The 16,709-nt window shown below is 51.0% G+C and overlaps 1 protein-coding gene across 7 annotated transcripts in view; it reads right to left on the reverse strand.

Annotated features, from left to right (window-relative positions):
* The window catches only part of PHKA1 (phosphorylase kinase regulatory subunit alpha 1), a 73,802-nt gene extending 65,517 nt beyond the window's left edge, over positions 1-8,285 (reverse strand). For 5 of the 7 annotated variants that reach the window (XM_090059086.1, XM_090059088.1, XM_090059085.1 and 2 more), the window contains exon 1: positions 8,135-8,285. In XM_090059086.1, the coding sequence (XP_089915212.1) occupies positions 8,135-8,212 (78 nt within the window). In that variant the 5' untranslated portion in view covers positions 8,213-8,285. Of the gene's footprint in view, positions 1-802; positions 971-8,134 lie in introns of all 7 variants that reach the window. The other 2 variants (XM_090059090.1, XM_090059087.1) reach the window with 2 other exon arrangements.
* Positions 8,286-16,709: the final 8,424 nt, after the last annotated feature.

The raw sequence follows: 16,709 nt of genomic DNA on the forward strand, positions 1-16,709 counted from the left end.
CAATACAGATAGCTAATTTTTAAGGAGGCATATTGGCTGATACCAATCCAGTTTCTGATACAGCTTGGAGAACTGCATGCAGCTGGTAAGTCCATTGTAGTGGAAGGGGAGGGGGGAGGGAAGGGGAATGGGGGGCAGATCAACACCCCCTGTGGTGGGGGGGGGGGCAAAGGCAAGGGCAGGTGCTGCCCAGCCAGGGTGAGGGGTAAGAGAGCCACAGCTGGGGGGGACCATGTGCCCCTGGATCTATGTGGGGCAGGCTGCAGCCGGGGCTAGTCCGGGCTCTTCTTGGCTGGGGCTCAGCTCAAGGTGGGGGCTACAGAGGGGGTTGTAGCCACCCCAAATTTCACCATAGCCCCACTCCCAACACCAATACCCACCTGGCACAGCCCCAGATCTTCCTGGCACATGGGTGAAGGCAGGGCTGGAGCCAGGGCTGCACCAGGTGGGTGGCATCATTGGTGCTGGGAGTGAGACTGTGGCGAAATCTGGGGTGGCTGCAACCACCTCCCCAAGCCCAGCCCCTGATGACAAGAGCCTGGCACAGCCCTGGCTCCTGCCCACCCTACACAGATGCAGGTGGTACCCTCCCCCCCCCACCCCATGCCCTCCCTAAATGAAAGCAGTGTTGGGAGCCTCCCCACCACCACCACCACCCCCATGAACCATGGCTCTGCCCCATGCCCTCTCCACCCGGGCTGGGCAGAGCCTGCCCCTGTCCCCTGCCTCACCGTGTGGGGTGTTGATCTGTCCCACCCACGCTCTCTCCCTCCCCCCTCCACTTCTACCACAACAGACTTACCAGCTGCACACAGCTCTCCACACTTCTGGGCTGTGCTCCTCACTGCCCGAATACTGCGTTGCAGCTGCGTGCACACACAAACATTTACTGGCCACATTATCAGCCGCATCAGGCCAATTTCCAATATGGCCAATTTTCTGTATATCAGCCCAACATATCGGTGCACTGCTAAAGAGAAGCACAGTAAAATAGATACTCCAATTAAGGGGAACAGCAAGACCACAGCCTCAGAAGAAATACAGACTTTTAGTGATGTAATCAGGTCATGAACTAAAAGGAACTAGAGACAGATAACCAAAGCAATAAAACCCCTTGGTGTTTTAAGTCAAGCTAGCCAGCATACCCCTCTGTCTAAACTATGTATTCATCTGGCCCCATTAGCCTGGTAATGGCTCAGTCTTTTAGAGTCCCGTTTTACCGTAACAGCTCTTCACCCTAGGAGCCCCTCTGTCAGTGCAGGACAATGCGAGTATCCCCATTTTACAAGAGGAAAACTGAGACACAGAGACACCAGTGTCTAGGGTCCACAAAGGCAACTACATATCCAAACACCCTTGAGGGTCTGAGCTGAAGTGACTTGTCCATGGTCACCCAGAAGCCTGTGATGGAAAGTGACCCTAGATTTCCCATGTCCCAGACTGGTGTCCTCGCCATGGGGCCATCCTTCCCCTGTATGGCTTCAGCTCTTTGAATCCCAGATACCTCATTTTTGAGGAATCCACACACCCCTGAACAGTGCACCTGTAAATGGGGATAAAGTGCAATGGGATAATGACAGCTACTTTAGGAAGGAAGCCCAGGAACTCTGCACATATCCCAGGAGCTCAGAGATCCCCAGTTTGGGACTTTCTGCCTAAAGGATACACGGCCTGCTCTGAAAAGACTGTGCTGTGCAGGGGGTCATAGACAGCTGCCAGGTCCTAAAAGTGACCTAGGACCAGCAGTGATGTGCACATAAGGGGCTCAGAAACTCACCAAGAATGCCACATTGCAGGACTTGGGCTCACATTCAACAGCAAAGAATGTCAGACATTCAACAGTTTAAAACAAAAATATTAGGCCCTAGCACTACCAACTGCCCTTGAAGGTCCAGGCTCTCCACACAGAGCATCTACTGAAAAGTACATGCATCCCCACAGAGTCACCATGGGATGACTGCTTTTCTGCAATAATAAGACCTCTCAGCTTCTGTCCCCTTCCAGCTCAGCTAACCACCACCAGAAGAAGAGAAACAACTCTTTGTAGACAATGCCCTCATTCCCCTGCTTTACCTATGGCACATTAGGCTCTGTCCATTATGCTTGGGCAATGTGTCTTGTAGCTGCATGACAGGGTTGTTTGCATAGTTTTAGGAATAGGTTAGACAAGGAATGGTTTGACAGGGATGCTGCTGCCTCGAGCAAGGGTTGGCCTAAATCAGTGGTTCTCAACCTTTTTTGTATCAGGACCCATTTGTAAACATCGATGGCCAGTCCCAACTAAGTGCCCCTCACTCCTGACCTGCTGCCCCCCACCCCCAGGCTCCAGACCCCCAAATGTGTGGGCCAGGGACTAGGCATGTGGGGCAAAGGGCACAAGGCCCCCTGCAAGCAGCCCCTTACAGGCTGGAACTCCGACAGCCTGCAAGGGAAAAGCCGTGGTTTCCCAAGTTTTTTTCTTTTAAAGGAGAATCTATTTTTAAAGTTTGTTCATGACCCTTTCATATATTGTTGCGACCCGCTTTTGGGTCATGACCCACTGGTTGAGAAACAATGGCCTAGATGACCTCTGGATGTCCCTTCGCTTTTCTTCAAGTCCCTCTCTCACAAGCTCCAGGTACCACTCACAGCCCTTCTCTGCTCAGTACTCCTAAGGGTAGAAGGCTCCCAAGGACGACTGACTGCTTTACAAAAACAGACTTCAACACTCTGTGTTGAGTCCAGGCAGAAGCACCGCTCAGCCTAGAAGACAGCGAATATAGAAAGTACAGTCATGTGGGCACTGCAGCACTGTGACAGCCTGGGGACTTGCAACCACCAAGGCTGACATGTAATCAAAACCCGCTGCATTTCTACAAAGCTTCTCCTGAGCTCCTTCCCTCCCCCCATCCCCGAGTGAGGATCTCAATTCACCTTGGGCAGGCTCTAAACTCACTTTCACTGGATTAGTTGCTTCAGTGAAACAAATGGTAACTGTTTGGGACTGCTCTCAAGGGAATGCTATGAAGGCCTCTACTAGGGCCCAAAGGGCTTTAGAAAAGCTATCCTAGGGCCATGGCTATGACAGCTGTCCCAAAGCAAGAAAAGGCTTAAAACAAGGAGAAGTTTTTCCATGGTGAAAATGCCTCCCACACCACACATTCACCATCACTTATTCCCTATGGCACTTCCAAAGCCCTAAGCAAAGGCAGAATCCAGATAACTGGGAACTCGAGAGGGATTATGCCCCCACCCTTCACTGTACTTTTCCTAAAATGCCATGTGACTGGATGCCAGTCCATTTGCTTGCTTCTCTCACACATGCCTGTGAAGAAGTAATGTTTTCAGCGCCATCCTGCTGGCAAGTCTTTGGGAACGTGGAACGTTGAGACATTAAGGAACTTCTACTCATCAGGGATCTTAAAAGGGACACTTTGTTCCCACGCTTGGCAGCTGGTCTTGAGATTCAGCTGAACAGTCTCTATAACTCAGAGGATTAAATCCTTAAGAGTAGTAGCCTGCAACACAGCAGGGAGCTGAGAAACAGGAAAGCTATATGGCTTCCATATTAAAACTGCATGCTATTGCAGTTACCCATGGAGCTGTGTCTTTAACAAGCATTTACACTACCAAACTCCGCAGGCACTGGACACCAACCCTTTTTTACAGGTAAGAAGAACAACACACCCAGTCCCAGAAGCAATGGCTTGGTACAAAAGATAGCCCCCACTAACAAGTTAAGAAAAGGAAGCACTGAGACTCTTAATGTGGACAAAGCAGCCAGGGAGCTGTCTGACTCCTACTCCACATACCACAAAGCTTCCTAGCTGATAGTGGCATCTCCATTGCCTGAGGCTGGGTTTCCCCCAACCTCAACATTTTGGATCTTCCCTTAGGAACAACACAAGACTTGTTCTTACTCACTCCTTAACTAAACAGCTCTGAGGCATAAATCAGCAGGAATTCCAAACTACCCAGGGGATATTTTTTTCCTGACTTGCTGATAAAGGCAGGTAGTTTTTGTTTGTTTTTTGTTTGGTTGTTTGTTTTGGGGGGGGGGTGCTGTTTTATGTAATATTCACCTGACATCCTGCTTTTCCAAGTGCTTTGCAAATTTGGGATGACATTACAATGGACTAGATTACCTGAGGTCCCTTCCAGCTCTGTGATTATAGTCATTCCATATTACAAGCAGGATGGTGAGACAAAAGAGGAAACATATCACTGAAGGCAAAATTTAAAAAAAGTGGCAGAGCCAAGAGCAGGAGAAGCTAAGCACTAACTTTTAAAGATGTAATTTGCAGAGAATAACATTGACTTCACATAAATAAGGGAAAGGAAGAGTACAAAGAAGTCCTGACCTAATTGAACTTCCTTCACAGCATCAGCTAGTAGCTTATTCCTAAAGTGGCTTTAAAGAAACCCCTCACAATATAGGGTTAGCCACAGAATTCTTCTTGTTCTAAGACACTGGGGAAGACACACCCTCATTTTACACATATACATGCTCCATGTATAAAAAGAAAGAAATCCATATGATTTTATTCCTGGGAATTAGCCATGTTTCTGATCTGATCAACGGCTTTGACTGCATGTTCTCGACAGTGACTTGCTCATTTACAGGCAGTAAGTGCTGGCTCAGCTGTCCGGATTTAAACAAAAAAAGTCCTGGCCCCTTAAAGAAAAGCCTGTGGTAGGGAAGATTACTCAAGATACAGAGGCACCGGCCAGGGTACAATTACAGCGAGAATGCAGAACGGTCACCTGATTTGGCAGGGACTGGGAACAGCAGGGAAAAGTCACAGAGAGGCAAGACAGCTCTATGTTCAACCCACTATCAGCAGGTTGCTGCTGATTTTAATTTGTTTTCACCCAGAAAAGCCGGCTGCACTAAGTGATCAGCACTCAGTGCATGCATGGATGGTGTAGAATCAATGGCTTTCTGAATAACTTGAAGGAAGTCACTTTGTTAGAACAAGGTGCCCAAATCCAAAGGGCAGGCAATCCTTGAAACTTCTGCCTACTCCTCTCAGTGCTGAAGTCTTCCCAAGTAAAAACCCCCAAGCAGGTATTGCTTCACCACGTGTCCACAGCTGCCTTACCCTTGATGGCATGAAGCAGCTCAGTGCTGCCTCACAATCAAATCCAACCAGGATCCTCAAACTAAGCATTTCTCTGCTCAGCTCCCATGAAACCTGACCTGGCAGACTACTCAAAGCATACACCAGCAAGACCAGAGGCCATGCAAAACAACAGCTGCTTTCATTTAGAAACACAGCCAGAGGAGAGAAGCTCCCATACACCAAAGCCCCAGGATCAGAGTATTTCTTGACAGGGTAGAAAATACATGTTCAATTCCCTTCCCAGACTGAAGGACGGCAAACCCACAGCTTCCACCAGGTGACCAGCTCTTCTGGTGGGGACAACCATATTCCACTTTGGAAACTGTTGTCTTCTACTAAGTGACATTACAGATGAATTGGGTCAGGAAGAGGGAGAAAAAGTGAACACAACCCAGTATGCTGGTAGTTAGGGCACATGCCCAGCTATGGGTAAGGCACAGAAGGAACTAAAACAGGGTACCGCATGCAGTAGCCCAGTGCCCTAACCACAAGGAAAGACCACAACAGTTTCCCTCTTACTTACCAAGATGGAGGTGTGACCCCTACTCACAGTTCAAGTGAAAGGCCCCAGGTCCAGGAGCGGGCTCTGGGCTTTGAATCCCAAGAGGGTGTAGATACATATTTCTCTGCAGCCAACAGTCAGGTGCTTACACAGCCAAGGGGCAGGGGTTCAGACACACTCCACTCAAGTATTCTTTACAGAATAGCTTAGACAGCTCCCTACTCAGCGCACAGCCCATCATCCAGTTCTGTGTGGCCAACTCCCCCACATACTGTACAGCAGGCCAAGACATCCAAATGGGGCTGTATATTCCACTCCAGGAGCCAGACACCCAATTCCCCTTGGGACTCTAGCTCTTGATCTCTCTCTGCCTCAGGGCTCCATCTCTATAGACAAGATCAAGGACATCCTGTCACACTTTCAGCTTCTCTCATTCCTTCTTTCTAGTGATCTCCAACTATTCCCTTTTTCACAGACTGCCTTTTTCACCTTGTATTTTATCTCTGTTCTCTCCCTGACTTTGTTCCCCCTGCTCCCTTCCCCCTCCCTTCCCTGGATTACCTTCTGTCTTGCTTATCTCTACCTATTTACTTTTTCACTGACATCCCTCTACACTTTTAGCTTCTGTCATTCCTTGGAGTCTCAGATCAGACCAGCAGAGACTCCCTATGCCTGGCAAAGGGTGACTGTGCCCGAAAGCTTATTAAGCACTTTTCCTCAGCTACTCAGTTGGTCTAATAAAAGATATCACACCTACCCAAAGAACCTTGCCTGCCTACGTCCTTAGACCAACATGGCTACAACCAAAAACCTAGATAAGATCAATGCATTCAAATCAGCAGGCCCTGAGGAACTTCACCTAGGAAAATTTAAGAGAGCTAGCTAAAGTAATCTCTGAATCATCAGTGATTATCTGAGAACTGGGAAAATTGGAAGACTAGACAAGGGCAAACACAGAGCCTAGCTTTAAAAACCAAGGGGAAAAAAGAGTTGTAGATCAGTCTAACTTCAATACTCAGAAAACAACTCTTATAAGAGGTACTGTTTAATTTGCAACCACCTAGATGGTAATAAGGATCTATGAAAAAGACAACATGAATTTGTCAAGAGTAAAGTGTCCAATTAACTTTGTTTCCTTTGAGAGGGTAACTGGCTAGAAAGAGGAAAACATTAGATGCAATATATTGACTTCAACAAGGTTTTGACACGGTCTGATTACATCAGCATATAGAAACTTGAGAACCATAATCTAGAGCAGTGGTTTTCAAACTCTGTGTGTCACATGCCCCTTTAATTCTTTTATGTTGTAGTGCACCCCTATAATTCTGTGTTATGGGGAACAGAAAGCCACATTTTATGGCACTACAAACATACTATAACTTCTCCCACAGCCTTGGGAACACTGTGGAGTTACTGGCCATTTTCAGTTCCTTTTCCTACAGTTCTATTTGCGCTTTACATTCCAGTTTCTCATTCCTTCTTATCACATGCCCATTAGACCCTGGCTGTATGTCCCCAGTGGTACATGCATCCCAAGCTGAAAAACACTGTTCTAAATGAAACCACCATAATGGGAGCAAACAACTGTTTAAAAAGATGCATCCAAATGAGTAATTATCCTGGCTCACTGTCAAACTAGGAAGGGACTTCAAGTGCAGGAGGGCTCCCTCACATGGATTGGGATTGAGGCTGGGCCCAGGACTACTGAAGACCTGGGTGGTGGAGTTAAGAGAACAGTTCCAGAAGTCTGTGGCTGCCCAGCAGGGATGGGTGGCAAGCCCTGAAGACAGGACTGGAATTCAAAACACTGTCAACAGAGACATAAACAAGACTGTGTTCAACAAAGACAAGTGCAAAATGTTCCTCTCAGAAAGGAGATGACAAATATGAAATGGAAGGTAATGCAGTAGACAGCACTACAGCAGAGATGGGTCTGGGTCACAAACCAAACAGGAGTCAACATCGAGATGCTGGGGAAAGGGATGTGGAGAAGCCAGAAATCTCAATCTGGGATGCATTAAATAGGGGACTGAGGGCACCACTCTCCTTGGCAGCAGCAAGGCCTTGGCTGGGATACTGGCTCTGCACTTTACGAAAGTTGAGAACAACCTGGAGGCCAAGCAGAGGGGACAAAAACCGATAAGATGTTTAGAAAAAGTGACCTCTGAGGAAAGGTCAAAGGAGCTGGGTTTGCTGAGTGAACTGTGCTGAGGGGAGACCCGATCTCTCTTCCAACCCTACCACCAAAGCTCTTTGCAAGGCCTCTCACGGCGGGGCCGGAAACCCCTCGTTAGCCCTACATCTGAGAGAGACGCAGCGAGCCGCGCCCGGGGAGCGCCGGTCCGCACCAGACAGCAGTGCCCGCGTCCCGGGGCCACCGCACCGGCAGCGCCTGCGGCGGGGGCGCTCGCACCGCCGCGCCTCAGATACCGCCGCGCACGGGCGGCGACGGGAGCTCGGCCCGAGGCGCGGCCGCCGCGGGGGGAACCCGGCTCGGCCCCTCCACCCGGCAGCGCCCGTCCGCGCCCACCTGGCGGCAGAGGATGGTCTGCTGCACCAGCCGCGCATAGCCGTCCAGCCGCACACCCGAGTTGCTTCGGCTCCTCATGGCGACGGCTCCGCACCCGCCTCGGCAGCCCGGCACCAGGAGCTGGAGGGGAGGGGCAGGGCGGCGCCACTCGGTGGAAGCCCCGCCCCGCCGGGTGACACGAGGACACAGCAGGGCGAGACCCCGCCCCCCTCCGGCCCTGCGCGCTCCCATTGCCTGTGGGGGCGGGGTCGCGGCCGGCAGTTCCCGGCGGACCGACCTGTGCGCCCCAGCCCGAGAGCGGCGCCTGCGCAGAGGGGGCGGCGCTGCTGGTCTCGGCTCTGCTGCTGCCGCAAGATGCCCGTCTCATCTGCTACCGCACCCGCCGTCTGGATGTCCGCCAGAAGCTGAATAACTGGCCTCGTAGTGGAGCTTTTCGTTTCATTGTACCTGGAGAAAAATGTGTCGTTCCGTGCGTGAGTCGGCCCCGCGCCGCCTGCACCCCTCGGAGCCAGCCCGCCCTGCTCCGCGCTCTCCAGGGATCCGGCCATTCTTGTGGCTCTTTCCCAAAGTCTCTCCGCTGTTTCGCCTCCTTTTTCAAATGCGGCTCCGCTCAGTCCCACTCCGCTGCCTGCAGGCGTCCGGCGGGCGTGGGGAACGGAGGTGGCTCTTGTGCGGCGGATTCTGGCTCCCTGGGATCCCTCACCTCCGGCAAAACCCCGGACACGCGGCCTCGCAGCGCCCTTGTTCCACCTCCTCTGAGGTGTGACGGGAGGCTGTGCCCTGGGCATCTTCGGGCACGGGGCAGCGCCAGCACCAGTGACACCACTGCCTGCCGCACCAGATATTTTTGCACCTCTGTCCCTTTAAGCAGTAACTGGCCTAGTCACCCCTCTTACGCTGCCATACTTGCATACAAGCCAGGAAGATCCCCTTTGCCAGCAGCTGTTTCCATCTGCTTTCAAGTCACTTTCTTCTGCCTGAATCACTTAAAAGATTAGTTTATACCAGTGCCATTGTTTGATGTTCTGTAATTCAGTCCATTTAGAGTGATTCCCTCCCTACCTCCTATGGAAGCATTTTGAGATCATCAGGAAGAAGGGGCTAGAGCGAATCCAGCTGGGACTGTGATTACTGTCCTGGTAAAGCCTACAGCTCTTAGACGGACTACAGCTGGGTTCCAGGCTCCAGACAGCTGGAAGTCATGAAATAGGCTAGGGTAGTTAAAAGCTCCAAGAATGACTTGGGCACTCGGAACTCAAAGGGAGGCAAAACAAAGCCTAATGTGTACAAACACCCACACACCCAGCCTGCTAGGTCCTGAACACATCCTCCTGGCAAGCCTGTTCCTGTTTGAAACAGCAGCTAGGGTGATCCAGGTTGGGCTGGCAACACCCAAGAATCTTTGTCTCTGCTGCCAGAAGAGAGTCCCTTTTGCCAGCTTGCTCTGGGCTATGGCTTTGAGTCTGTACAGGGAATGCTGAGAAACTTAAAGGAATCGGAAGAGAGCCCCAGGATGCTGGAAAATCTGCCTTGCATTGAGAAGCTGCAGGAACCCAATGAATTTTAATTAACTGAGCAGAAATTCCAGGGTCACTTGATCATTCATAGATTGTAAGAGGCTGGAAGAGACCTTGGAAGATCAGGTCCAGCCCCTGCACCAGACAGGAAAGACAGGTGGAGTCAAGTTATCCCAGCAAGGTAACTGTCCAGTCTGCTCTTGAAGATTTCCAGGGTAGGTGATTGCACCACCTCTGGAGGGAGCTTATTCCACAGTCTCGACACCCTGGCTATAAAGAAGTTTTTCCTAATGTCGAGCCTGAAACAGTCTTCAAGGAGTTTGGGGCCATTATTCCTGCTTTTCCCCAAGGATGCCCTGGTGAACAGCTGTTTACCAAGCCCTTGATGTATGCCCCTGATGTAGTATTAAGCTGCTACCAAGTCCCCTGTCAGCCTTTTCTTTTCCAGCTTGAAGTCCCAGGTCCCTCAGCTTTTCCTTGCATAGCTTTCCATGCAAGTCTCTGATCATACAGGTGGCCCTTCTCCGGACTCTCTCAAGACATCCTTGTTGAAGTGTGATGCCCAGAACTGGACGCAGTACTCCAGCTATAGTCTCACCAATGCCGAGTAGAGTGGAAGAATCACTTCCTTGGTTTTGCTGGAGATGTATTGGTTGATGTATGCCAGAGTATTATTTGCCCTGCTGGCTACAGCACATGTTCATACTGCAGTCTATTATTATCCCCAGGTCCCTTTCATTCATGGTGCTGGTCAGTTTGGCGCCACCAAGCCTGTAGGTGTGTTGGGGGTTGTTCATCCCCAGGTGAAGCACTTTACATTTCTCAATGTTGAACTTCATCTGGTTCCAACTCACCCAACTTGTCAGCCTGCCCAGGTCTGCCTGTATCTGAAACCTATCTTTAAGCATGACCACGCTTCTGCATAACTTTGGTGTCACCCACAAATTTGGTCAGTGAGCTCTTCACCCCCACATCCAAATCATTGATAAAGATGTTGAAAAGTACTGGACCAAGCACCAACCCCCAAGGGACACTGCTGCCCACTTGTTGCCAAGATGACACAGATCCATTCATTAGGACTCTCTGGGTCCTACCGTGTAGCCAGCTTCATACCCACCTGACTGTCTCACAGTTAGGCCCACAATCCTGCAATTTTCTTGCAAGAACCTTGTAGGATACCAGATCAAAGGCTTTTTGGAAGTCAAGGTATACAACGTCCACCTCCTCTCTCTTATCCAGGTGGCAAGTTACCTGGTCATAAAAGGAGATGAGGTTGATAAGACAAGACCTGCCTGCGATGAAGCCATGCTGGCTGTCGTTCAGAATCCTACCTTCTGCAAGCCTATTGTGCATAGACTCCTTAATGAATTTTTCCAGGATTTTCCCTGGCATAGAAGTTAACCTAACTGGCCTATAGTTACCCAAGTCCTCCCTCTTCGTTGGGCACAACATTGGCCCTCTTCTAGTCCTGAGGGATCTCTCCAGAGCACCACAAGTTTTGGAAAAGTTTTGCCAGGGGCTCCGCGATGACTTCAGCCAGCTCCTTCAGCACTGTGAGATGGAGTTCATCCAGTCCTGCTGACTTACATATGTCTTACTTCTTTAACTGATCACATACAAGTTCTACAGCAATAGCAGTCATTTCTGTCCTGCTCCTTCTGTACTTTATCTGGCATGATTTTTCCCTTGGCCTGGTGAAATACTGAAGCAAAGTAGTCATTCAGGAGATCAGTTTTTACCTCAGTGCCGATAACCAGCTGTCCCGAGTCATTGAGCAGTGACCCCACACTTCCATTTGTTTTCCTCTTATTCCCTACATACCTAAAGGACTTCTTGTTGTCCTTGATTCTCATTGCTAATCTAAGTTCAGTTGCTGCCTTAGCCTTTTTAATTTGTTCCCTACAAGTGTGGGCCATTGTTGTATGGTCCTCCTTGGAGCCTGTCCCCAGCTTCCATTGTTTGTACACCTCTTTCTTAGGAGGACTGTGATCTCTTTGTTTAGCCAAGAGGGCTTTCCAGCCCTTCTGGTACCTTTCCTCCACATGGGAGTGGACTTCCTTTGTGCTTCCAGCATTGTATCCTTAAGGAACGACCACTCTTCATGCACTCCTTTTGCTTTCAGTCCCTGGTCCTGCAGTGCTACCCCTACTAGTGACCCGAGCTTGTTGAAAAGTGCATTTTTGAAGTCCAAGACTTCAAGCCTGCTATCGGATTTGTCTGCCTTGCGATGGACACTGAAAGTGATGGTTTCATGGTCACTGTTGCCCAAGCTATGCTCTATATTTAAGTCGGTCACCAGGTCATCTCCCTTGACCAGGGCCAAGTCTAGGAGAGTGTTACCTCTGATTGGCTCGTGCACCTCCTGAGCCAGGAAGAGCTGCTCTTCAATGCAGGTCAGGAAGGAATGTGACCGGTCCAACTTGGCTGACCATTTTTCCCAAGAGATGTCCAGATGATTGAAGTCACCCATGATGACCATGTCCTGTGTACGCGCAGGCTTTGCCAGTTCTTGGGCAAACTCTAGATCAAGTTCCTACCCCTGGTTTGGTGGCCTGTAGTATACACCTACAGTTAGGTCTTTCTCTCTGCTCCCCGTTTCCCCCCCCCCACTTTGCAGCTTGACCCCTGTGGGTTTCAAGGTGTTTTGCTTTGGAGCCTATGTCTGCCTCCAAGGAGGTGTACTGTTTCTTCACATAGAGATCTACACCTCCACCTTTCTTCCCTACCCGGTCCCTTCTGTGCAAGGTGTATGCTCCAATCATATGAGGAGTCCCACCAGGTCTCCATAATCCCTACTAGGTCATAATGCCCACCAGAGAGCAGGGCTAGCTCTCCTCCTGCTCATTGCACGTGCTCCTGGCATTAGTGTACAGGCACCTGAGTCCTATTGAGACCCTCAGCTTCCTGTCATGCTGAAGGGGATCTATTCCCTCAGCTCCCACATGAGTGTCTCTCTTAGTGTCCTTATCTATGGAGCTTTCATGTGTGTTGGTCCCTGGGCAAGCTCCAGTTAGTGTTTCTCTGTCCCCCAGCAATCTTAGTTTAAAGTCCAATCTAGAAGATTGGCCAACCTGGCCAAGAATAGGGACTTACCTGTTCATGGCATGTAAGTGCCTAATTGGTGGGACAGACAAGAGAGGAGCTTTCTGATAGCAAAAGGCCTGTTAATGTTGTTAGAAATGCGCAGCTTGCATCTTGCACCTGATAAGAAAGAAATACTGCCCAAGGCTCCTTCCTCCCCAGCTTCTCCCTAGTCTTTCTTATGCTGATTGCAGTTTCTCCCCCGTCCGCCTTAGCCTTTCTCATGCTGATACAGAAGCTGGAATTCAATTGACTGTAGCCTTGAAGTGTAAACTTTTGGTGAACTGTTGTGGTCTTTGAGCATGCTTAATTAGCTGATGCATATTTACCTCTCCGCCCTGCATACTTAAGTAGCTAATTATACTATACATGCGATGTATGTAGTGATGTAACTACATGTATGCTTGTATGAAACGGAAGTAGCTGTAAGAGTTCCAGTGTCTGCACACGTGCTCAGGAGAGAGAAGATAAATTCCACTTGCAAATACCAATGCGGGGTCAGAGTAATTTGAGTACCTGACTCTGCTCTGACCTTTGTTTGCAAACAAATACAACCTTTTATGCCGGCGGCTGAGTGTGTGTCTGTGATTTTTGCGGGCCTCCAAAGAAACGAACCGCTTTTGTGCAACAATGTCATGAAGGCAGAATCTGGAGGCTGAAGCTTGACAAATTCAGGCCAGAAGTAAAGTGCGGGGAAGAGAATTTACCACTTTACCCTAAAAGATGGGGGATTCCTATCCCCCATGTTCTTTTCCTAAGGGTGAAATTACACATTACATTTAGACCATACTAAATATGTGGAATGTTTTTAAGCAGTGTTAAAGTTAAAACATGCTTTGAACCAGGGGTGGGCAAAATACGGCCCGCAGGCCAGATCCAGCCTGCAAGGCCATTCTATCTGGCCCACGGGGCCCCTAAAAAATTTAGAAAATTAACATTTATCTGCCCTTGGTGCCCGTCAAAAGTGACAGGAGCCAGGGGTAGTAAGACCCAGGGGAAGCCCCGGTGGGCTCCTGCAACAGCAGGGCCTGCCTGGCCCTACCCCCCCAGCTTTTTCCCATGCTCAGCACCAGCTTGTAATCCCGCCCGGCTGCCAGCCTGGGCTCCGCACTGGCTCCAGGCTTGCCCACTGGGGCTGCGCTGCAGCAGGAGCAGCATCTCGGTGCGGAGAAAAGCAGCCCCCTGCTTGCAGCGCCAGGCAGTGTTTGCCACCACTGCCTGTGGGCTGCCCAGCACGTGAGCTCCAGGTGGGCAGCAGCATCAAACACTGCCTGGCATGGCAAGCCAGGGGGGGAAGGGCTGCTCCTGCTGCAGTGCAGCCCCGATGGGTGAGCCCGGAGCTGGCGCATGGCCCAGGCTGGCTGTGGGGGCGGGTTACAAGCTGGTGTTGAGCATGGGGAAAAACAGTACCTGGCCAGCGCCCCATGCTGCAGCCGCTCACATGCCACACGGGGCTGTCTGTGCCTGCTCAGGACAGCCCCACATGGGCTACAAGCAGCTGCAGCAGGGAGCACAGGTAACAGGGTGGGGGAAGGGCCACTTTTCCCAGTGCTCAGCACCAGCTCCTTCCCTGCCCGCAAATAGAAGGTCAGGGCTGCACGCTGCCCCCTGCCTGTACTGTGGGGCTGGGGGCACTGGGAGTGAGCAGGCAGAGAGCCAGTGGGAACACGGGGCCCAGTCCCGTGCGTCCTGGGGCCAGCACCAGCAGGGCCCAGAGTAGGGCGCCAGGAGTGCAGGGTCCCGGCTGGCAGGGTCTCTGTGGAGCTCCGCCAGCTCCCCGCTCTCCCTGCTGGTGTAGCCCAGCCCGGCTTCATAGACCCCTGCCGTGCTGTGCCCTGCTTTGGGCCCCACTGGTGCTGGCCCTGGGACATTGGTCTCAAAACATTGGGACACTGGTCCCAAGATGATGACTAAGGGGAGGGGCACCTGCCATGTGGCCTTCTACAGCTTGCCAAAACTGGGTAAGCGGCCCTCTGCCCAAAATAATTGCCCATCCGTGCTTTGAACAGTCTCACATTAAGAGACAGTACTGTTTTTCCCTGTGTGGCTTTGACTTGCCACTAGAGGGCTGGTGAGCAAGGGTGTGGCTAGGAGCCAGGGCTCTATCCCTGCTTGAAAGGGGAGCTGAGCAGTGTATCCTGGGGTGCTGGAGGTCTGCAAGTTGCTCGTTTTTATCTCCATGAAGCTGACTGAAGTTACCCTAACACAAACTAGGTAGCATGGCCCAGAGTTAATCCTTGCCTGAAGTGATACAAGCTTAAGATGCTCAGAGGGCACTTAGCACACATTAACATGCTTTAACTTACAGACACTCACATTTTAAATGATATCAGTACGGTTTAAGTGTTATTTAAGTTGTGTGCTGTAGCACAGCCAGAAATTCTGAGCTTGTCAGACAGATCAGGGCTGTCCTCTGGGCTTTGAGACACAGGAGGTCAGACTAGAGCAGTGGTCTTCAAACTATGAGGTGCACCTCCCTGGGGAAGCACCATATCAAGGGAGATGCGAATTGTGAGTCTTTTTTTTTTGAGAGGTTGGATGAGTTGAGAAAAAATTATATAGTTTAGATGTATTATATTTTAAAATAACTAAAAATAAAATAACACAAAAATCCTGTGTTTAGTGTGATAATGTTGCTTAGCAACCGTGACACATCAGACCAGGGGCAGGCAAAAAACAGCACATGAGCTGAATCCAAGCCCCACCCACTCCCTCCAGGGCAGCATGCTGTGCATGGGAGGGCTTCAGCCCCAGCCAGTGTGCACAGCTTCCTGGCAGAGCTGCTGCTGCCTGGTGGGGAGCTGCTCTGCTTCCTCATCCTCCAGCTTCTCCTTTTATCACTGCTGCAGTGCTCTGGGCAGCGGGTAGGGCATGGGGGACAGGCGGGGGGGAGGCTGCAGTTGGGCATGAGCGCAGAGTGTGGGATTGAGGCCAGCAGGAGTGCAGCACTCGAAGCACAGGTCTTGCACCCAACAGGGCAGCAGGAGTGCGGAGTCCAGACCAGGACTCCACCGGAAGTGGAAGGGAGCCCCATGCAATGGAGCCAGGCTGGCTCAGCTGTACTCCCTGTTTCCCAGTGGGGTCCCTGCAGCTGCAAGTGATGAAAGTTAGCGGGGCCAGGCCACTGGCTCCATCATGTAGGGCTTCCCTCTTGGTGGTGTGCAAGTCCTGAGAGCTGCACATGAGCCACAAGCAGCCCTGTGCAATAGAACTGGGCTGGCTTGGCCCCGGTCCCTGCCACCACGTGCAGATTCTGGAACTGGCCAGAGCTGCATGCCATAGAGGCACTCAACCTGCGTGGGCCATGAGTGCCCTGAGGGCCTGCCACCTGCTGCTGGACTGTGTGCCATGGGGAGGAGCACACCCGCCCCCCATACTCATATGCACACCTACCATACATACACTCCACAAACCCCATGCCCACAACCTCCCCCACACACATCCACACCTTCCCCCGTGCCCCAACCATTGCAAACTATGGGGAGATGCAGTTATTTTTTTCATAGGTCAGCAAGGCTTACCATGACAAAGTTTGAGAAGCCCTAGACCAGGGAACTAGAATGGTTCCTTCTGGTCTTAACAAACGATGAATCTGTGTGTTCTGAGAGGAGCCGTTTTCCTAGTACGGAGAAACGCCCAATCCAATTACTCTGAAAACCACTGCCTGGCCTCTGGATTAGCTGGACGTGCTGGGAGCAGCCACCAGATGGCAGAGCAACACAGAGAAAGTGTCCCTTCACCCAGCACCTACAAACCTACCCAGCTACAGACTGGGTTGGGCTCTGTGCCAGCCTGGCAGGACCTGGGAGCCGATATGCAACAGCATCTACTCTGGGCAGATAGCTACCGACACCAAGGTTGGGGTTTCACTTCAAACCAGGCCCACACATCTGGGACTTTGAAACTGGGGTGTGCTTGGGGCTTGGATTGAGACCCAAAGCAGTCACCCCAGTTCCTGTCACATAGGATCATTGGAT

This window comes from Crocodylus siamensis, chromosome 8, assembly GCF_052110815.1.
Source record: "Crocodylus siamensis isolate JL-2025a chromosome 8, ASM5211081v1, whole genome shotgun sequence".
In the NCBI taxonomy this organism is placed as follows: Eukaryota; Metazoa; Chordata; order Crocodylia; family Crocodylidae; genus Crocodylus; species Crocodylus siamensis.